The sequence below is a fragment of the Nothobranchius furzeri genome, chromosome 10 (genome assembly GCF_043380555.1).
Source record: "Nothobranchius furzeri strain GRZ-AD chromosome 10, NfurGRZ-RIMD1, whole genome shotgun sequence".
Classification (NCBI taxonomy): domain Eukaryota; kingdom Metazoa; phylum Chordata; class Actinopteri; order Cyprinodontiformes; family Nothobranchiidae; genus Nothobranchius; species Nothobranchius furzeri.
The window spans coordinates 28,699,146-28,722,594 of record NC_091750.1 but is presented as its reverse complement, the minus strand read 5'-3'; the positions used below and the strand labels follow the sequence as shown (position 1 = coordinate 28,722,594).

Sequence of the window (23,449 nt, the reverse complement as noted above, 5' to 3'; positions counted from 1 at the left end):
ACTGTTTATACGTGATCAGACTTGCCATCTTGTTTTGTGAGCCTCTAATTCATAAAAAATGGGTAGTACGCTCACTATTTATTAGTATATTTTAAGATCAATAGTACTAAGATTAATAGTACTGGTGCCTATCTTCAGCGTATCAGCGCAATGCTTCTGGTATGCGGCGGTCCCTGTGTAGCCACTGTCATTAACTATCTTCCATTTTAAAAAGCAGCGCGGGCGCGACACGTCTGTCTCCGATGTGCCCAAAGCTTAAGACTCTGGTAGGGGGTAACTTGTTATTTATATATTTATATAAATAAAATACCCCAGCAATACCATAGCCTCCTTGACAGAGGTAAAAATGACTGGAAGTAAACCGCCGGCCTTTTAGACACATGCTGCCATCTGTCTCCTAGCTTGTTAACGTTCAAACTGGCAAAATCACCCCTGATCTTGCAGTTCTGTGATTTTGTGATCTCGCAGGACCAGCTGCATGGAACGTATTCACAAGAGCTGCGTGTCTGAACTGTTTCCAGTAGGAAGGGACGCACCGCTGTTTGTGGGGGTAATGTTTCTATTATTCTACGCATCGCTTATGCATCTGGTGCAAAGATGGGTTATGCTAACATATGCTAGTAAAGGTACTCTACTACCACAGCTAATCGTAATGTAAATCACCAGCTAACCGGTAACTCACGTTAACAGACTAAAGCAATAAAACTCATCACCAAGTAAACACATATTTGGTAGAGGTGGGAAAAATGATCGATTCTAAGATGCATCGCGATTCAGCCGTGCATGATTCCGCATCGATGCAGCAACGTGACATAATGAGATTTTCTCCCTATGTCTATGTCTATGTCTATGTCTATGTCTATGCAGGACAATAAAGTTTTGAGGTTTTACAATTACGTCTGGGGGCAGAGTTGCAATGACATGCGCACTGCGTTGCCCTAGCGCCAGTTTAAACCAGAAAAGGCGGACAGGGATACAGGGCCAACATTACCAGTAATCAAAGATGTACCCGTTACATTTAAATCGGATGTCTGGGCTAATTTCGGTTTTGGGATCCTGGATGTGAAAGAATCACTTAACACAGTATTTGTTTACTATTTTTAAGTTCAGTAATATTCTATCTTAAAGCTGCTCTACCGAAAACATGATTTCTTATATTATTTAAGTAATTATAGGCAGCACACTTTGAACATTATTGCTCACTATAGTGAATAGATGAATGTTCTGTTTTTCAGGGATTTCTAAATCAAAAAGAAATTGAAACTATTCTACTGCTTTTATTAAGTAATGAAAATTTTTGTGTGAAGAATCGTGATGCATTTCAGACTCAAATCGAATCGTTTGGCAGATAATCGGAATCGGATCGAATCGTGAGGCAGGTAGAGATGCACACCGCTAATATTTGGCAGTACTTACTATCTTATTTTGAAAGCACAATAACATGATCAGGCTCAGGATGTGTCACCTCTAAAACAGTCCATGTGGAAACATTTCTCTAATCTTAATTTCTTTTTATTGGCTATAATGTGAAAATATTCCGTTTCTCTGTTTTGGGAAATTTTCACATTCTGGGCCCACCCCTATGCTTCTAATTTTTCTAAAAAACACTCCCAAGTGAGTCAGCGTGAAGTTTAGGTAAACAATTCCGTCCTCCGGCATGATCTCACCGGGTGGTATTCCCTCATTAGGCCTCTCCTGATGCTGAGGGAGTAAAGTCGAAAGGATTGTCAACAGAGGAAATCACTTAGCTTTAAAAAAGGGTGTGTTTTTAATAATTAGAGTGTGTGCTTTTATTGCAGCTGGTAAACATCATCAAACGTGCTATGCTTCTTATTTATGATGTGAAATGTTCTCTGGCTTGTTGCATAACAGGACAATTGGAGCTAACTGATCAACTAGTCAAAGGTCAAAGTGGTAATGCTTTACCCTGAACATGTCCAGACAGAGGTTGGATGGGAAAAGCCAGGAATCAACAAGAAAGTTGCAGAAATTGTGTATTGCTGCAAGAATCACTGAATCCGCAAGGTTTATTTTAGACAATGGACCAGGTTAGTAAACAATACTGCAGAGGTGTGGACTAGAGTCACATGAAGTCTGACTCGAGTCGTTATTTTAATGACTTCTGACTTGACTTGATAAAATCTATGAAGACTTACAACTTGACTTGGACTTGAATGCCAATGACTTGGGACTTGAATCGACTTGCACCTGCTGACTTGATGACTTGAGCATATTTGATATTTTAGAACAAAAGTGGCACGACGTGGAAAAAAATCATAAATCATTCTTCGTTCTGGGTTTGATCTTGTTCTGCTAAACACAGCAGCACTTCCTGCTTGTTTCAGCAAATAAACGAAGCTTTAAGAAGCTTTAATTCTGGAATTTATTTATTATCATCGTCATTAAATTGAAGTTGGACAGATGACTTGATTATGACTTGATAATTCAAGTTAAGGACTTGGACTTGACAGACTTCCAGATCGTTGACTTTGGACTCCACTTGGATTTGGTTGTCTTTGACTTGGACTTGAGACTCGAGACTTGACTGGAAAGACTTGGGACTTACTTGTGGCTTGCACAGCAGTGACTTGGCTACACCTCAGGAATACTGATAGCTTAAATGTTATTTTAACTCAGAAATGGTAATCCGGAAAGTTTGTTATCGTCTATGACGGGGGTCGGCAACCCGCGGCTCTAGAGCCACATGCGGCTCTTTAGCGCTCTCTAGTGGCTCCCTGGAGCTTTTTCAAAAATGTTTGAAAATGGAAAAAGATGGCGGAAGGAAATACATTTTTTGTTTTAATATAGTTTCTGTAGGAGGACAAACATGACACAAACATTCTTAACGTTTTTCAGCGCTGTAAAAATGTGTAGAAAAATATTAAATTTCAACATTTCTGTCAACGAAGATTTGCGTCATAGCCTGCGACACACGTTTCTACCAGCCGGGCGGGATGCCAGGCAGGCGGCTGTGTGATGGGCCATGGATCCCAAAGGGAAAAAGAGAAAAATAACTGAGGAGAACAGAGGATTCAACGTTTCTTGGACCGAATCATTTGCATTCATTGCCAACGCGGAAGGATTGCCTGAATGTTTGCTCTGTAACGAGAAGTTGTCACATAACAAAAAGAGTAATGTGGAAAGACATTTCCAGGGATGGCATGCTACATTTGCAGCCGAGTATCCAGTTGGGAGTGAGAGAAAAAGTGTGATTGCATTACTTCTGGAGAAATTACAGGAGCGCAAAAATAGATTTAAGAAGTGGATTGCATCTCCAAACTCCACTGCTGCAAGTTTTGCTGCAACCCGGGAGATAATAAAGCGTGGGAAACCGTTCACAGATGGCGACTGCATGAAGGAGTGGTTTTTATAAATGCAGGCTGCGTTTTATTGCACTGTTTGTTGCCCCGATGAGGGGCACGTTATGCACGTTCCATTTTGTAGTTTTTTCGAATCCTAAAAATAAAAATGACATCAAACATCAGATTTCTTTATTGCATTTCTTTAATTTCATCAAGGCAATGAAACATGATTCATTAATATTGTAATGAAGTTAAACTTGAGGCGGCATCGTACAACAGAGTAGTCACGTGGTGCGTCATGCTCTACAGGACGCGCTACAGGGAGTATAAACATTTAATCATGAAGGCTCATGATGCTTTTGTAGCCAACTTAGTCATTTTGATAGTAGTTTAATATAGATACATACAGCATGTGTTACCTTCATCATAAGGCTTATATAAGGCTTTCAATTTTTTGCGGCTCCAGACATATTTGTTTTTTTGTTTTTTGTTTTTTGGGTCCAGTATGGCTCTTTCGACATTTTGGGTTGCCGACCCCTGGCCTACGACAACAACAAAAAAATCCAGAAATGATGACATTTTAGTCACGAAGGTACTTTTTGCATCTTTGAATTACATCACACACGATTCACCTCACCTCAGCCAGCTTAAGATGACAACACTTTGACTTGGTAAACCTGGCGTGTGACCTCTCTAAAAGGTATTTCTGTTAAAATTACAACGAGAGTTTGGAATGTCACCATGTTAACACGTCATTCCTCTGTGAATGCTAATAAGGTTTCATCGGCAGGAAATTTTTTGGCCTTATTTGGTCTTCCTGTTGGGCCTGCTGGTGTTCTCTCTGTTATTGAATTGATGTTTTTAATGTTAAGACAAATTAATGCTGAAAAAGGTGATATTTCAACATTATCTGTTATAGATCAACATTTCCACTAAAACTGCAGCACATTTTGGTGTTTTTAATTTGACACGTCAGATATAATGTTGGCTGATAAGGTTGAGAACTTTGAACTTAGGGGTTAAAGGGTATTTAGAGAGTTACGAGGGAATAAACAGGCATTTTATCAGACTCACAGCTGTGTCAAATCAGAGCCAGAGTCTAAAGCTCAAACTCTATAAGTCAACCAGACTTTCTGCTGCAGGGAATAAATCACAGGGAATAAAGACTCATTGTTTCATTTCAGCAGCAGCGCAAACAGAAATCTGTGCAATCAGATAACAAAAATGCTGAATTTATTTCATATCTGCTCTTTAAATCATGAAAGGATGACAATAATCCCATATTTGGAGTACTTATGCTTTTTTGTTTTCCCCACCAACAACTTCTAATGGCAAAAGTAAGGAAGTACAAATACTTTTTACGTTATATTTACCGTATTCTATACGTCACCAAAGTAAATTAGCCAACTTAATACTTCTACTTCTAACATTTTACACAGTTATCTCTACTGTCTACTCCTTATGTTTCAAAAACTGCCTTGTAACTTTTATTTTATTTCACAAAGGCAGAAAACATATCCAGATAAGTTAGGCCATTCGAACAGAGTGATTTTGATTGCAGATGGATAATAACATCTACCATTCACCCTATGAGAGCCTAAGTCTCCTCCCTTTCCTCGTGGGTTCCGGAAGAATGAAAAAGTGATTGCAAGTCAACGTGGCTAAAAGAGCTAGTTTTTAATCCGCTTTGCCTTACACTTTGCGAATCACACATATGTTGTACTTAAGATGTAACGATGTGTGTGTCCACCACGCCAATCACGTACTTAGAGGTTTATTAGCTTGGAAAAGTTCATAATTGGCATGACTACAAATCAGACATCGGTACGTTGCATATGATTTGTACGCTCATATAAATTGAGCACCACCATATGATCTCCTCTACCCTAGCGTAGCTGCTACTTACCACATGGCCAGATTTATGGTGGTTCTTTCCTCCTGATGGAAGGATTTGAAGTAGAACTTGCAGCCATTTTACCTCTATGTTCTCCGTGTCTGCTTCGATGACGTCAAATTGGTGATGCACATTTGTATTTTCACACAAAAACTAAAAGACCTTTTCCCCCCGCTCAAAAATAAGCACATTCTTGGCATCAAAATTCGTCTTTGAATTCACAGACATCATATAAATCCATGGCACATAACAAACAGAATGAGAAAATAGCGTTTTTAGCCCCATTTTTGACTTGCATTCATTTTTTTGTTCTTCCGGGGACCCATGGACCAGAAATAGATGGGTGTGACTTGTGCTCCCTAGTATTCAGTTTTTTCAGTGGGCATGTATGGTTGGAACCAGTAGCCAAATGTATCCCTAATTTGCCAACCCTGTGGCTTTTTATACTTTAAGCAAAACACCTAATGAGTAAATATCTTTGGTGCGTTCTTGCTGTGTACTTCTAATTCCATTTTTGGTTCTTTTTTAAAACACTTAAAAGGTTTCTCTTTACCTTGCTGACAGTTTCGTTTGCGGCTGCAAACGGTGGCGTCACTTCCTGCTCGTTTATCCGGGTTAGGGTGACACGTGCTCTGCTGCTCGCTCTCCCCTCTCCATGATGCAGTCCCATGCACGATCCCCAATCGTCTCTGTTCACGGTCCCACATCCACGTCTCCTTATCTCTATGGCTTCCTTTATCCACCTTTTGTATTTCTGGTGTTCGATCATAAACACCGAATAAACGGATAAACGGAGCAGGAAGTGACGCCACCATCAGCGTCAGCTCTGAGGATGTTTTGCAGCCGCAAACGAAACTGTCAGCAAGGTAAAGAGAAACCTTTTCTGTGTTTTAAAAAAGAACCAAAAATTGACACCTTTGCTTCATATTGTGGACAGTTATTTAGAAAAAGTGCAGAAAAAAATGCATTTGGGTTTGAAAATGGAGCAATATGACTTGGTTTACTATTTGCTAATGCTAACAGGGCTTTCAGCAGAATATGAAATGCCTACTGGAAGTATACCACTAGCAAACCGTCCTCAATGAAAACAATCATTATGTGTGACAATGTCAGCGTGTAAAGATTTATAAACGAGCATTTATTATTTACACAAACTGCTATAAAAAGTGGAACAATCCACTAACCTTAGCTTGTTGCTAACTGTTAGCTCATCACTACATTCAGGTTTACTATCACTAAAACCTACTTTAAAAATAACTAAATAGACCTTTAATGAGAAATAAGTTAATGAGCTTTTTATTTAAATGAAAATAATGAAAAGTCCGTCTCAATGAACTAAGTGTGGTTATTTCCGACAACAAGTAAAGGCAACATCACTCATTTCCGAGTGGGAGGAGACGTTTACGGAACTCTGCTAAAACTCGGACACAGAGCGTCCGTGCGTCATTTAGAGCTCCGAGGAGAAGGCAGAACGAACTGATCAGAGATCAAACAACAGGACGTCATCGTTTGAGAGGATTTTAAACTGCCTACGACCCCGTCCTGGTGTTGCACAGGATGCCGTCTCTGAGACACTCCTACACGGTGACAGCACCGGGACAACACGCCGCTTTCCCCGCGGAGGAGCCCAAGCTGAGACGGAAGAGTCCGTCCCTGTCCCGGTCCATGCTGGTGTCCACATTCATGGGTCTGATCATCAACCCGGCCAAGGTGAGTCCATCGTCTCCTACGAGTTTTCAACAAGTGGGATTATGTCGGGATTAATCATCATTTCATATCATTTTGTTCATATTCTGCTTTTAAGAACTTTGTTGTAATATTTAGTTTGTTTCTGCAGGTCTTTCAGAGTTGTTCATTTTATCTATGACTAATTAAAATATAAATTTTCTGTGTAGTGCATGCATCTCTGAGCATAAACAGCTTATTGTCCACTGTGTGCTTAAATCATTGAGAAAAATGGAAAAGTAGGAGAGAAACGGGGAGTAAAAAGCAATACCAGTTCGAAGTCAGAACAAATCTAGCTACGTTTAAAGTGAATAACTTGTTGGGAATCACCTAAATGGTTCAAAAAAGTTATTTTATTTCTGTCCAACAGTGTTTACTTTTGTATTTTCACATTTTCAACTAAATAAATCAAAACATTTTTGTGTTTTGATGGTAATAAACGGCTAATGAGCATTTAAATGCTCAAATATTTCAAGAACTGCACAGAAAATTTGTGAAAAAGCAGCCAGAGTTCAAAGGTCAACACAGAAAATTACTATTTTTTCTTTATTAGACCAAATTCTGAATTCTTGGGAGCAAAATTGAAATAATCAGGGAGGATTTCATATTTTACAATGGCGAAACAACCTTTACAGAGGATTTCCAGTCCTGTATGTGATATTTTTGCATCGCTGTGTGACAGAAGGTGTTAAATTCCAGCATTACTCCTAAGAAAAGGCTTCTTTTAAAGCCTTGAATTCCTTTAGGCCCCTTTGTGGAGAATTATGGGCTGGAAATGCTCGCATGACAGCAAAGACGGGTTTAACCCTCCCACTGTCCCAATGGGTGACCCCGCGAGGAAAGTTGACCACTGAGTTGGTTTATCCCTTGAGGTCCTCGTGGCATGGGTGAGGTGGTGCTCACTCCTCACCCCTGCCACAAGGACCCAAGGGATGAGCCATCAACCCTGCTCAGTGGTCAACTTTCCTCGCGGGGTCACCCATTAGGACAGTGGGAGGGTTATAAACAGCAGATTCCTGCATCAAAGGAACCATCTGGAGTGGTTGTTGCATAACAGAAGGGAGAAGTGCTGGTAAGGAATGTGTTCAAGGAAATAAACCTTATCGAGCACTCGGAGCATTCTGCTGACGTCCGGATCGGCCCACAGTCAGCAGATATTGCGTGGGTTCGAGGTGTTAGCCTCAGGTCGTAGGTCAACACCTCCGCATTCCGTGACGTCCGTGAATGCAACCCTCCTTTAATGAACCCTCCTTTATTTCCACTAAGCAGCCTGAAGTCAGGAGGCAGGATTCAGCAGCTGACTCAGATGCTGGATGAAATATTTGCACAGCAGCATGAAGCAACTCCCTGAAATTCTGAGAGAGCGTTTGCCGGTGCAGAGAAGACTCGTTCCTGTTATTTTGATGATCTCGTGAATATTTTTGTTTTCTTTTGAAACATTGAGTTGTTCTGACTATTTCCTCAGTATTAAAGTGCTTGTTTCACTTGAACAGGAGCCACAAGGTAAAAATAGTTTCACACTAAGAAATTATGAAAAGACATCTTTATTTGTTGGTTTAAAAACAAAAATCAAATAATCTATTTATTACCTATAATCTGAAGTTTCATTCTTTATTTTCTTGCAAATAATATCTGTTATACACAGGATTCCCACACCTGATTTAGACAATAAATTTTTGTTTAAAAAAAAAGAGTTCACTGCAGAAAAACTGTTTTGTAATATTTGAAAATAAAATTAACAATAAACAATTAAAAATAAACAAATAGTTGCTAAATCTATCAAAATTATATTAAAATTAAACATTGTTGTCTCTTAGTGTGATTTTGTGCATATTTGGGTTTATTTTAGAATGTTTAAAATGATAAATAATTACTGTCCAATTACCATTAAGCTTCCCAAACAGCCTCTGTTTGGAGAAATGGAGTTTACGTCCTTCAGGCCTAAAGATTTAACAACCAAAAACATGTTTTGTTATTGTCTTACACCCAGTTGTCCCACAGTGTCCCCGTTTATGCTAACGTTTGTTTCAGATCACGGTTATTTTCTAGCTTCACCTGCAGCTAAATGGAGCACTTCCACAAACGAGGATAAATCCTGCAGAAACGTTGCATCCATGTCATACAAAGATTTATGATATTTAAGAGTGGAACCATTTTAAAAGTGCTGCAATGATTTGGGTCTACTTTAACTAGCTGTTAGCATATCAGTCTTGCATGATGTAATATGTATTTATCTGAACTGAGGCTTTTCAGAAATAAAAAAAATAGAGATTTTTTATAAAGTTTACACATAAACACACTTCAGGACAGCTGAAAATCCCCCAAAGCAGTCTTTTTTACATATATATGCTGCTAGCTTTAGCATTACGCTAAATTCAGATTTTCTTTTGACTCGTATTCGTGCAGCCTGAACGTTTTCCAGCCGGCAGCGTTTATATTTTTTCCAGGGGAGTGGCAATTGGCAAAGATCTCGTGCAGGTTAGTTGCCCCTTCATCACACCTTATACGGCCTCCAGCCGCCATGCCTTGCTCGGTTTAGGACATTATGTTCTCTACCTCTTTGAAGTCCTGCCAACGTGTGGAGAGCGCTCTGCCTCAAAGCACAGAAATCACCTGAAAGCATCACCTCCCCAGGTTTTGGACAGGTCCTTTTAATCAGAAGGTGCCTGCTGTGTGAGCTGAGGCCAGCGTGTCAGCTGTGCAGCAGACTGGGACTCGTACCATATGTCCACCATTAAGGACTGCAGAAAGGAGAAAACACGCAAAGAATAAAGAGGAAACCACGGATTTCCTCCGAAAGGGCCGTTGAAAGCTTCGGTAACAGATCTTTTGTGAAGGGTTGAAATTGCAGGACCAGAATTTCACGAGGCACTGCAGCGCCACAAGGAATGATTACTCTGCACTCACAAAAACATAGCTGCTGCTTCATTTACCGTTGGCGTGCGCAGATATTTCTGCCTCCATCAGCTGTTGTGAGCACATGGAGTTCCTCAGCTGTCAGCAGAGGCGATGATGCGTGTCACTCATTTCCTGCGCAGTTACTACGCTCCCCTCATCCACGACGAACCGCGGGTCACGGAAACGTCACCAACAGGGATGTGCACGGACTTGTAACACGAGAGATTGTTAAACATGTTGATTGTTCAGGTGCAAGCATGCATCTTTTATTATTATCAGTTTATGTTGGAGTAAATAAAACCTTCAGATTTAGCGGAGTCTAACCAGCACCTCTTCAGAGAAGGTAATGCCCGCGGTTTCAGCTGCAGCAACATGATTTATTCAGTGTTCAATGGGTTAAACTTGGGGGTTGTATGAGTATTTGGACCAGATTCATTACTTTTGTTTGATCAAAATAGGTTTAAAGTGTTTGTATTTTAAAGTCAGACCATTCACATTTCAGCAGAGCACCTTGCAGGATGTTGATTTTTCTTCTGATTCGCTTATCTGCTGCTTCCTGACCTCTGTCACAGTCTTCCAGTGACGCTGAAGTCCCTGAACTCACCAGATATTTACTAAACTGAAGCAGCTGATCCGAGACTTGAGACACACGAACTCACCTCGCCATCCTATCCTCCACGCAGGCAGAACCTTCCTCTTCCGCGTCATCGTTAGCTGATGATGTCATTAATTCTAAGTGCCCGTGACACGCAGCTTGTTCCCAGCATCAGCACGGATCGGAATGCAATGATTAAATTTCACACAAGCCGGGGGAGGTTCGTCACACTGATGCTGAGCGCAGGCAGATCCCTTCTGATGTGGACGGTTCCAGCTGTAGAAAACAACAATTTGTGTTTATTTTTCAGAAAAACTTGCAGCATCTTTCCCTGCAGATCCAATAAGTGCGTGCAGGTGTTGTGGCTGTTTAATTTGAAACCACTTGTTGTTCAGAAGGAGCATCAGGATTAGTACCTTAATCAGAAACCTGCCAAATCTGGTCCTCTACATGTCTACTGCCCCCTAGTGGAGGATGTGCAGGTGGAAAGGGCTAATGTTATTTCTTTATTCCTGTTAAATGGTTATATAACCACATTAAAAATTCTTATGTTTGATTAACTTAAGACCATAAATAGCTGAGTTTTAAATACATATTTTTTTTATAATTGTCTCTATTTAGGCTTTAAATGCAAAAGAAAAAAAACCAGATTTACCGCATTGAGCTAGTAGAGCTGATCGGTGTGTTTATTGTGAAAACAAAAGCCGACCTTCACACCAGGTTTGCAGCTGGATTGGTCTTGGACCAAAACAGTAAAGATGGAGTCTTAAGATGTTGCTTTAAGCGGTCTCATGCAACGTTTTCAGACGAGGAGATTTAAAGGAAAACAAAGGGATGTTTTCACAAAGCTGGAGGAGGAGCAGTGCTGACTGCAGCTGTTCTCCTAACATGGAGATGTTTTCAGACACTCGCAGAAATATCAGCAGATTACTTCTGGACCAGCTGTGCATCAAACTCAAATCAAATACTTGGAAAGCTTGGAAAAGAACTTCCTGTAGGTTGTTGCCCCATGAGCGGCATGAATTGGGAGATTTGGACAGGCCCCAGTGGAGCTACTTTTGGTTTAAACAAAACTCAAAGCGAATGAAAATGGTGCTCGCCATTAACGATCACTCCTCTGTATTGTTAACAGCACAAGAGTCCTCAGGGTCTGGTGGGTTTGAAGAACCTGGGAAACACGGTAAGCGTCGTCTGCGTAAATCTACTGAAGCTCTAGTTTAGTACGAATTACCTCTAACTCAAGCTTTTGTTGTCGTGTGATTTCCAGTGTTTCATGAACTCCATCCTTCAATGTTTGAGCAACACGTGCGAGCTGAGGGACTACTGCCTGAGGAACTTCTATCGTTTGGACCTGAGCAGCAGCTGTAGGACCAGCTCTGGCCTCATGGAAGGTAGGACGAGTCTCTGACCTGCTGACCGGCGGCTGGATGCTGATCGTTACAGATGCACAAAGGGCTTAGTCAGACGTGAGCTACTTTATGATGATTTCAGTTTACACTCCCTCATCTTTGTTCGTGTACTTAACCAAATCCACGGAGCTACAGTCAGCTTAAATATTACAGAAATAAGTTGCACCGCCGCATTTCACAGTTTGTTGAACTAATTGAGGTTTAAGGTTGTGACTTTTGGGACTTAATAATCCAAACTACATTTTTCTGGTTCTAACCAGTCTGATTGTCACGGTCATGTTTTTGTCTCTTCCTAGAGTTTGCAAAGCTGACTCAGACTCTGTGGACTTCCTTGAGTAAGGAAGCCATCAGCCCTTCCGATTTCAAAAATCAGATCCAGAGGTTTGCTCCAAAATTTGTCGGCAGCAGGTAAGTTTTTCCCCTTTTATTTAAACAAAAACTTTCCATTAAAGGGGACATATTGTGCAAAACTTACCTTTCGCATTCTTTTTTGTTGCCATGTGGGTCTCTACTGTCTCTCTAAACTCTCCAAATGTAAAAGTAATTAATCCATCTGCTTTCTATCAGTGTTTAGTTTAAAGAATTCTGCACCTAAAACGAGCCGTTTCAAAAAGTCCCCATTTGTGATGTCACAAATGGGAAATTTTAAAAAAGAACCACTTCTCACACGAAAGAGAGTTTCTGCTGGAGAAGCAGCGGCTCATATTTCAAGCCCTTCTGAGATATCGGAGCTTCTCAGTTAATAGCAGCCTGTCAGGGTATGGGTGGGCGTGACCAGCTCCAGTTTGTTTTCTTAAAGTGACAGAGCCGTGACACGGCTCATTCTGTAAGGTACTAAAAATGTAAAAAAAATAAAATAAAGCTGCTGGAATAGCTTTAAATGAGAAGGATTTAAGAACTTCATAAACTTGTTCCATATCGACCATAGGACCATTTTAACTTGAGGGAAGTCATAATATGTCCCCTTTAGTATGCTTTAATGTTTTTTAGTAAAACTAGCAGTTGCTAAACAATTTCTCCCGTTTTAGTCAACAGGATGCCCAGGAATTTCTGCGATTCTTATTGGACGGCCTTCACAATGAGGTGAACAGAGTGTCCATCAGACCAAAGGTGTCTGTGGAGGACTTTGATCCCCCCTCGTAAGTCAGCACATTAGCTCACTTCTGTGTCCAATACATAACTTATAACCTGCAAGGCCTCACCGCCACATACGCTGATCTGCACACAGTCAGCTAAAGGGGGGGTGCACACACCGTGTAGAGGGTCTTGGAGCAAACGTGCCGGGTTTTTAACCGATCTGCTGTCTGCTGCAGGGATGATGAAAAATCCAGACGGATGTGGAACATGTACTTGGAGAGAGAGAACAGCAAAGTCGTGGGTTAGTGAGTTTTTAGCTGCAGTGGAATTGAATAGCTAACTTACAAATACGCTTATTTGCATGTTCACGGTGATTTTTACTTTCAGACCTTTTTGTGGGACAGCTAAAAAGCTCTTTGACGTGCACTGTTTGTGGCTTTCGCTCCACCGTGTTTGATCCATTCTGGGATCTCTCCATACCTATTGCACAGGTCAGAATGAACACACACACACACACTCCGATTGTGTTGATGGGTTTCTCACTCAAGCCCAGGCTGAAACAGCAGCTCTGCTGTTTGTCTCCACAGAAAAGCTCAGGCGAGGTGACCCTCAAAGACTGCCTAAAACTCTTCACCAGAGAAGACGTGTTAGATGGAGACGAAAGACCGGTAAGAGTCTTCACACATTAAGCCACACATGTCATTTAAGATGAATTTAGCATAAAGCAGAATTAATGCCGTCTTATCCCTTAGACATGCGACAGATGCAAAACCCGGAGGAAATGCATCAAGAGGTTCAGCATACAGAAGTTCCCACAGATCCTTGTACTCCGTATCCTTTTGTCTCGTTTCTGCAGGATGTATCGGAGTTAATGATCCTAAAAGAGAATTCAAGCTCACCTTTACCTTGTTGGTGAATATAGGCAGCTTGGGGTGTCAGATTTACCAGAAGTCTGTGTGGTCTTTAACCTGCTTTCTTTTGTAAGTTTGCAATGATGTAGTGGTTGCAGAAAACAGTTCGTTCTGAGAAAAGCTGATTTACCATGTCATAAGCTTAGACACACCCCTACTTTTGCATGGCCCAGCCCACTTCAACATCTGCTACATATAAACATTGGTGCAGGTAATGATGACTGCAGAGTAGCACTAGCTCAAGCTACTGCTAATGCTAGCCCAAACAACCGCTAATAGGCCAATCAACTGCTGGCGCTGGCCCGAACTACTGCTAATGCTAGCACAAATTACCGCTAGTAGGCCAATCAACTGCTAACGCTAGCCCAAACTACGCTAATGCTAGCCCAAACAACCACTAGTAGGCCAATCAACTGCTAACGCTAGCCCGAACTACTGCTAATGCTAGCACAAATTACCGCTAGTAGGCCAATCAACTGCTAACGCTAGCCCAAACTACGCTAATGCTAGCCCAAACAACCACTAGTAGGCCAATCAACTGCTGGCGCTAGCCCGAACTACTGCTAATGCTAGCCCAAACTACAGCTAGTAGGCCAATCAACTGCTAACGCTATCCCGAACTACTGCTAATGCTAGCCCAAACTACCGCTAGTAGGCCAATCAACTGCTAACGCTAGCCCGAACTACTGCTAATGCTAGCCCAAACTACAGCTAGTAGGCCAATCAACTGCTAACGCTATCCCGAACTACTGCTAATGCTAGCCCAAACTACCGCTAGTAGGCCAATCAACTGCTAACGCTAGCCCGAACTACTGCTAATCCTAGCCCAAACTACCGCTAATAGGCGATTCAGCTGCTAACGCTAGCCCGAATTACTGCTAATCCTAGCCCAAACTACCGCTAATAGGCGATTCAGCTGCTAATGCTATCCCAAACTACTGCTAATAGGCCAATCAACTGCTAACACTAGCCTGAACTACAGCTAACGCTGTCCCAAGCTACTGCTACAATCCTTGTTAGACTAGAGGAAAAAACCAATGTCGGAGCACACATGCAACGTTTGGATGTACTGGGAATATCCAGACTTTGAAGGAAGGCTGGATAGATCCATTGTTTTCTTATTCAGTTATTCGGATACTTTACACAAATGTACAGAGATTCTAGCTTCAAATAACCAGCAGGGTAAACCAGCCAATCAGCATGGTGCTCATTTTAATCCTGGCCAAGTGGGCGGAGTAAACCAGTCTTTCCTTTGTAGGGCATTAATATGTTGGGCTTTAGATGTTTGACCATTTAGCAGGGCTCCTGGTAAATGGTAAAGGCCTGTATTTGATATAGCACCTTCTAGAGTCCTGGAACCCCCCAAGGCGCTTTACAACACAATCAGTCATTCACCCATTCACACACACATTCACACACTGGTGGGAATGAGATACGATGTAGCCACAGCTGCCCTGGGGCGCACTGACAGAGGCGAGGCTGCCGAGCACTGGCGCCACCGGTCCCTCTGACCACCACCAGCAGGCAACGTGGGTTAAGTGTCTTGCCCAAGGACACAACGGCAGCGACAGACTGAACGGGGCTCGAACCTGCGACCTTCTGATTACGGGACGAGCACTTAACTCCTGTGCCACCGGCTCCTGGGCCATTTTGAGTCCCAACAACGTTTTGTGTGTTAAATAGAGGCTCTAAGAACAGTTTCCAGTTGGAAAATCCGATCCTCTGGCTTACATCTGATTCTCCTGTGTCTGCACCATCCTCTCAAATGCGCTCCAGACTTTGATGAATTGGGGAAAAACATTTTTTTTCTTGTAATAATCTAAGAAATAACTCAAATCAGAAACCTTTTACTCCTCATGAACATCCCTTACTTGTGTTAAATTTTTTATAATGTTTAGGTGTTATTTTGAACCAGTTTCTGTTCCATAACTCATCCATCGCCTCAGATTTGAAGCGTTTCTCAGACACTAATGTTCAAATGGGCAAACTGTCCACGTTTGTCAAATTTCCGCTCAAAGATCTGGACATGCGAGAGTTTTCAGCAGCGACCAGCGGTGAGTATCTACAGGTGTGACGCACTGCTCCGCCTGGTGAGTGAGCACTCGATGACCCTTGTGGTGCCTCTTCCAACAGAGCGTCCTGTTTATAACCTGTACGCCGTCTCCAACCACACTGGAAACACCCTGGGAGGCCATTACACAGCCTACTGCAGGAACTCAGCACTGGGGGTGTGGTACAGCTACAATGACTCCAGGTATTGGATCTCTCATCATCAAGTTACTTTGCCATATCGTTTTATCAGATTGGCAGAAAGCTGTGCAGCCTAGCACGCTTACTGTCAGTTGAAAGTGTACTGCAGGCTTTTTTCCTGAGGTGAGTGTGTTGTTGCCAGGGTGAGCCTGATGTCCTCCAGCCAGGTTTGCAGCAGCAACGCTTACCTACTCTTCTACGAGCTGTCCGCCTCCTCACAGAGCAAATATCAGACATGTCGGCTGTGAAAACGGAGCGACGTGAATGGACTCAGACAGGGAGAGCGAAAGAGCTCCATCTAGTGGAGAGCATCCTGCCATTACAGACTGAATGAGCAACACAAGGACACGTGGAAGAAAATAAAGGCAGCTCGACTAACTTCAGCAATTCACTCATAGTTTTGGGTGATGCTAAAACGTTTTTGCTTCCGTTCTTGGAAAAACAAAATAGTCTTCCTCTCGGAAAGCTGTGGGTCAACAAATAACATGTTTTTACAGCAAATTTATACATGATGTGACAATTCAACATCACCACTTACATAATTTATTCCATTTAATTTATTCTATTTAAAGTGTATAATGTAAATGAACATACATGCTAGGATGTTTAGAGTCAAATAAATATTTTTGTACGGCATATTTATGGACACTAGAATGAATAATGACACAACGTGACTGTACTGCTGTTCCGAGCGTTAAACAGCAGCTGTGTTGGTGGCAGCATCATTGTTGCTGACTTTACAGTGTTGGAATAATTAAAATTCATCACCAACTTACACTGTGTTATACGATTGTTTCATTTAAATGCTCTCGGTCCAGATTTAACCCAGCAGGGTGACTTGGGTGACAAAACAAAACACTTAAATAAAAACTGATGAATAGGCCTACCATGTCAAGTCATCTATATATATATATATATATATCAATATATATATATCGATATATAGATATATATCTATATAGATATATATCTCTCTATATATAGATATATATCTCTATATATATAGATATATATCTCTATATATATAGATATATATCTATATATATAGATATATATCTATATAGATATATAGATATATATCTATATATATAGATATATATCTATATATATAGATATATATATCTATATATATAGATATATATCTCTATATATATAGATATATATCTATATAGATATATAGATATATATCTCTCTATATATAGATATATATCTCTATATATCGATATATATATATTGATATATAGAGATATATATATGAAGTGTGGTTGAAATTTTGAGGTTTTTTGGAGGGAATCCAGTGGGTGGTGTGGGTGGTGTGTGTGTGTGTGTGTGTGTGTGTGTGTGTGTGTTCTTGTACATACTGATGACTTTTTTTGGTCCTCATTTTTTTTGGAGCTTACCAGAAGCTTACTGTGTCGAGTTGGAGTTGTAACATAAATAAATTAAGGATAATAAGATAACGCCACCCTTAACCCCCCCCCCAGAGAAGGCCCGTAGGTTCAAAAATCACGATGGGAACAGATTGTCTTTTCAGTAACACACATCTTTATTAAAATATCTAAAAACATACAAATGGAGTTCGTCCAGTTGGCACAAGTCAGTCCACAAGAATTAGCCACATTGGCCTAGGGCAAACAAATACTAAATAACATTAAACCTGCAAAAACACACCAAAGAACACAAACACAGTAACTAAATAAAGATAAATCCTTCTAATCCTGTAGGCGTTCTGGTGGTTGCCCCGGCAACCAGGCGTCCGACACCCAACATCTAATTAAAGCAAACCGATGCAGACGAAACAGCAGTGATGCAGCCCCCTGGGCACACCACCGGCTCTGGAGATGAATTGGTAGTGGTGGCCCGGTGCACCGCCAACGACGAGACGCTCAGCTGATCTTGGTGGAGCGCTGAAGGCAAGGCCGGATGACAAAGCGGCTCTTAAGCCAACCAGCGTGGGTAGCCACACTGCTAAAACAAAACTGGCATGGTCCCCCTGGATCAGCACAACCCTCCCCAACCAGAGGCGAGGACTTGCGTCGTTGCGCCACTGGATCGGATCAGCCTTCACACGGCTGACACACCTACACGGGCAGAGAGCTGACAAGTAGTGATGGGAAAAATGAAGCCCCATGAAACGGGGCTTTCCTACACATTAAGTTACTAAATGGCTCACTACTCGAGGCTTCAGCTAAGCGCTTCAAGACACTGCCATCTGCTGGATGAGATAATTACGATTGTCTAGAGGCTCCTCAGTCTAGACAGCCTATTTCACAGTATTACAAAGTATGTAGATACAGCAAAATTTGGAGTATTGTTCTCCTTTTGTGCAAAAGTGAAATATAAAATATAATTGTTAATTAAAATTTTAGCTGAATGGAAACCTTAAATGTAAAAACAGAATAATAATAAAAGGGATAAAACAAACAAAACCCACACTACTCGCCCAGATATTCTAGTTTTATATGAAAAGCTTTTGAGTCAATTTAATAAAGTCAGTTCCAATAAAAGTTTCCATAAAGTTACTGGTTTTACTCATTTTTATTCAAAAACAAAAGTTTCTTCAAGGTTTTTGGGTTGAGCCCGTTCCTTTTTTATCACAGTATTTCCCCGGCCTTTGAAAAAAACTCACGGGGGGGGGGGGCAGTCTGTCTCATCAGGACAACACATTCATGTTTTTTAAACGCGTCACTGCTTCTTGTGCTTTTGTAGGACTCACAAAGGCTAGTTTTTTTTAAATACCTGGGATCCAGCAGTGTTGGTAGTGTCAAAACACTAACACACTCCAATACAAACACCAATAATCAACAACCAGACTTTGCAAAATCGGAAAGAAAGAAGATACACACCAGTGGCTGTCTGTTCGGTCTCTCGACAAGCAGATGCTCGCAAAAAGGTTTTATTCAAAAGTACATAGCACACACACATTAAAGATAAACACACCCACCCCACTCACAGAAAGAAAACTTTCCCAGGTTCTTGGTATAACAGAGAAAATCTGCATCTGAACTTCACTAGGGAGCTTTTGTGATAACAACTGCAGACCTGCAAGGTCGAACCTCCGGAGCCACAGAAAAATAACAAAAGAGCATGGAATGAACCTTCGTTTGAACTAAAAAAACACCAGATGTTATCCAGACTAAATAATTTCAATACATCCAGTACTGTTTTTATCCAACAGAGAGTCAGTTACGCTCTTTTACTCAGCGCAGCATACATCTCGCAAACGTAAAAAATGATTTATCACCTGCAGAGAAACGACCCCAACCGTTTTATTAATTATTACGTCACTCAGGCCGGTCACAGTTTACCAGGTTGTAGCGGCACTCCTTATTTATATGGGCGTGGCTTTGGCTCGCTATTTTCAAGACTGTTCCGATTCATATCACCTTTTGTTAAAAAAGGATTTGCTGTGGCTAAACCGCATCTCAAAAAGGCAGCTACCGGAATTGCGTCAGATGTGTTGACGCGAGCTGTCAGTAAAATCACTTACCCTAATGCCCAGGAGGGGTCAGGCCTCATGGTTCTGTCAAGGTGAGTTTGGAAATGTCATGACTCGTGGCACGTGTTTAACCCAAGACAAGCAGAGAGTTCTATTTCGTCTAGTCTTAGCCCTTAAGCGAGCTGCTATTGGAAGGGTGATCTCAGCATCAACCAATCATGAAGAGCTTAAATGTACGCCCACCACGTGGGCACCCCTTGTGGGTTATATAAGTGGAGCGACTCCACTGCTCGCCTCCGTTTTCTCTTCACGCCAAGCTTAAGAGCTTCCTTTAAGAGCAATTATACAAGAAAAATCTACTCACTGACCATGTCCAGCGACGCCAGGACCTGCCCGGCCTGCCAGACGGGCTCCATCTCCAGCGGCAACCTGCACGCCAAGTGTAAGGTCTGTCTCGGGGCTCACCACGCTGGCCTGGCCTTGACCCCCAGGCCTCGTGCCCGTTTTGTACCGCTCTGCCCGTGGCTGAAAAGGTCCGCCGGGTTGAGTACTTCACCCCCTCCACCGACGAGGAAATTCCGGTGGCTGGCACGTACTCGCTGGACAAGGCGTTACGGTTCTTCAACGTCGGCCAGGAGCCGGCTGGCTCCTACCGACTGGACGATGTCATCGACAGCGAGGTGTACGACAAAGCTGGCTGCCATAGCCCTTCTTCCCTCCTGTACAACACGGAGGTCGACCACGAGGCTGGCTGTCATAGCCCTTTTTCCCTCCTGTGCAACACGGAGGTCGAGAAGCCTCGTGAGGAGTACGACGAGGCTGGCTGCCGCAGCCATTATTCCCTCCTGTACAACACGGAGGTCGACCACGAGGCTGGCTGCCATAGCCCTTTTTCCCTCCAGTACAACACGGAGGTCGACGAGCCTCGTGAGGAGCACGACGAGGCTGGCTGCCATAGGCCCTTTTTCCCTCCTGTACAACACGGAGGTCGACCACGAGGCTGGCTGCCATAGCCCTTTTTCCCCTCCTGTACAATACGGAGGTCGACGAGCCTCGTGAGGAGTACGACGAGGCTGGCTGCCGCAGCCATTATTCCCTCCTGTACAACACGGAGGTCGACGAGCCTCGCTCAGCGGGTCCTTCTGCCCCAGTGGTTTCTCGCTCCTCCCTGCCAGCAGTTAGAGCGCTGCTCCAGGAGCTGCCCGCCATCATCTCCGCGGCTGCGACCCGCAGGGTCCTAGCCGTTCCAGAACCGGCTCCCCTGAGGCAGATTAATTGGCGGGAATTTTCGGGGCAACACAGACGCGCTGTCCAGACCCCGTCTGGCCGCGCTTCCCCACTGCCATGAGCTGCTGGTCCGCCGCCTTCTCCGAGCCTGCCAGGCTTGAGGCGCCAATTTCCACATATGCGCCCATTACCAAGGTCGAGAGCTTCTCCGACCAGGGATGGCCATCCGTTCCTCCACTGGAGCCGGACTTGGCCTCGCTGTGTGGCGTCAAGAACCACCTCACTGGACCGCGAGCAGTTCCCGCTAAGCATGACCAGCTGCTGAGGCGGCTCGCGATCGTGCACGCCAGTGCGCCTTCCAGACCGGCGCTGCAGGAAATAACATCGCCTTCTCGCCTTTGGCGTTTCCAAAATGGTGGAGGAGCTTGACTCTCCTGTCGAGTCAAAAACCATCATTACTAAAACTGCTGATGCCATCCTCAATCTGTGCGCTGCTGTACTCACCGGTTCTGCTCGCATTGCTGCCTGGCAGACCCTTATCCAGCGGCCTTGTGGCTCACGGCCCTGCCCTCCATTCCTGAACACCTGCACAGAGAGATGCTGGAAGGCCACATCACCTCTGACGTTCTGTTTGGTCCCCATCTTACGAGCGTCATCTAGAGGGCTCAGCGGCTGAACTTTCAGCCACGGTGCGAGACCTGGTCCACTCTCGGTCAGCCTCGCACTCCGGCCGTTCCCCCAGAGGATGGGACGAACGGCGCGGAAACTCCATGCGCCCAGCTGCACGGCCCGCCCCGCGGAGCCGGCCTCCCCCTGAAGCGGGACCAGGGAGTTGGCGGCCAACGGTTCCGAACGAGCCAGCAGATGCAGCCTTGGCAGTCACAGGAACCTCGCCGAAAACAACCACGAAAACGACTCGTTGGGGGGAATGTGTGTGCTTATGGCTGCAATGTTAACTCTGTGAATTATTTTGGTTTTGAAATAAAACCCAAAAAACGTCACATCGAGAGCAGAATCCTACAGTCCTCTGCAGAACCTTCTGCCGAATCCTCACACATGATGTTCCCCGCACCAAGCACTGCAGCACATCTGCATGTTCACACAGTCAGACTCGGTCATGTTACACGGTTAGCTGTAAGGGTGCGCTTCATTTGCGCACCGCCCCCAGCCTACGGCCAGGCCCGACTCATCCCGCTTCCCCCACAACGTTGGGTGGGACGGGATGTCATGGCGCTGTCGCGACCACGCGCGAAGCGCGCACATTGCGCGGCTCCATCCGCTGGCACTTTGACGTTCCCGTGCACGGGCCCGGCTCCCACTTGTCCTTCATGGACTCCACGCTCTGCGGTGCAGATCAGCCTCTTCCAGCTGTTTCACACTCGCCCTTTCGAGCACAGCCCTCCATGGGTCGCTCCCAGTTCTCTGGTACGAGCGACGGCGGTAAGGGCGCGAAACCAATCCTCAGACGTTGCTCACGTGACCTCGAGCACACGTCCGCTGTCGGAACGCGCGCACGAATGCCTCCCTTTCGGCTACTCGCTAGCCCAGCGCACTTTCTCCAAATGTCTGGAGACCGCGCTGCAGCCACTGCGCACGGCGGAAACGAGGGTTTTATTTTACCGGGACGATCTGTTCCGATGCGCCCGGCCCGAGGACGGGGCGTCAGAGCAAACCAGGAGGTTAACAGAGCATCTGTCAACCCTGGGGTTTTCTATAAACTGGGGGAAGAACTCCGTTCTTCCATCCCAGTCGATTATGTTTCTCGGGGTGGAGCTGAACGCCTTTCTAATGAGAGCACGTTCGTCGCCGGTGAGAGCGGCAGATCTCACCACGGTGATCTCCCGCGTGCAACCCCGCGAGATCGTGAGAGCCTTGTTAGTCATGAGACTTCTGGGCATGATGGCTGCAGCCCACTCGGTGGTGCTGCTAGGGTTGTTGCACTCGAGGCGCCTGCAAAGTTGGTTCATCTGCCTCCGGGTACACCCGATAAGTCAGAAGAGACGTATGTTGAGGGTTCCCCCCTCAGTGGGCGGGGACCTCGCTCACTGGGGGAACCCCTGCATCCTCTCACGCGGGGTTCCCATCGGACGTCCTGCGTCACACGTATCTGTGTTTACGGATGCGTCACTGTCTGGGGTGGAGGGCACGTGCTTGTCCCATACGGCGGCAGATCGCTGGCCCTCCCACACTCACGAGCACATAAATGTGTTGGAGCTTATGACAGTGAGGAATGTGTTCATGCACTTCGCTGCCCTTCTCCAAGGCTGTCATGTCGAAGTTCACACAGACAGCCAGGTGGCGGCAGCCTACATAAATCGCCAAGGGGGAGTTCGATCCCCCCCTCTATTGCGCATAGCCACAGATTTACTGTGTTGGGCGCATGTCCACCTGCTGTGCCACCTACATTCCGGGGATCCTGAATGTAGCGGCAGACATCCTGTCGAGAGGGGGTCCCCGCGACTCCGACTGGCGTCTGCATCCCTCGCTGATATCACAGATCTGGATCAGGTTCGGGGAACCGTGTGGATCTGTTCACGGCTCGCGAAAACGCTCAGTGTCGCCTGTGGTTTCCCCTGAGTCTCCGGGACCAAACCTCGCTCGGAGCGGACGCCTTCTCACACCAGCCCGGGCTTCGAACGCTCCTTTATGCGTTTCCACCAGTCCCTCTGATTCCCCGTCTCCTGGACCGAATTCGGTCAGAACAGCTCTCGGTAACTCTGGT

General features: G+C 44.2%; 1 protein-coding gene across 1 annotated transcript; it reads left to right on the top strand.

Moving 5' to 3' along the window:
• Positions 1-6,627: 6,627 nt before the first annotated feature.
• Positions 6,628-16,836, top strand: LOC107387203 (ubiquitin carboxyl-terminal hydrolase 2). Its single transcript, XM_015962025.3, has 12 exons — positions 6,628-6,906; positions 11,547-11,594; positions 11,682-11,805; positions 12,120-12,231; positions 12,852-12,962; positions 13,137-13,201; positions 13,288-13,391; positions 13,488-13,568; positions 13,653-13,731; positions 15,758-15,865; positions 15,945-16,065; positions 16,204-16,836. The coding sequence occupies exons 1-12, from the start codon at positions 6,754-6,756 to the stop codon at positions 16,307-16,309; spliced, it is 1,212 nt and encodes a 403-aa protein (XP_015817511.3). The 5' UTR covers positions 6,628-6,753; the 3' UTR covers positions 16,310-16,836.
• Positions 16,837-23,449: the final 6,613 nt, after the last annotated feature.

What these genes read in the sequence shown, in the direction of transcription:
- LOC107387203 (XM_015962025.3), top strand. Translation starts at nt 6,754, where the DNA reads ATGCCGTCTCTGAGACACTCCTACACGGTGACAGCACCGGGACAACAC. An exon ending in CCAAAATTTGTCGGCAGCAG is followed by an intron (nt 12,232 to 12,851) that starts GTAAGTTTTTCC and finishes CTCCCGTTTTAG; the next exon opens with TCAACAGGATGCCCAGGAAT. An exon ending in GTTTTCAGCAGCGACCAGCG is followed by an intron (nt 15,866 to 15,944) that starts GTGAGTATCTAC and finishes CTCTTCCAACAG; the next exon opens with AGCGTCCTGTTTATAACCTG.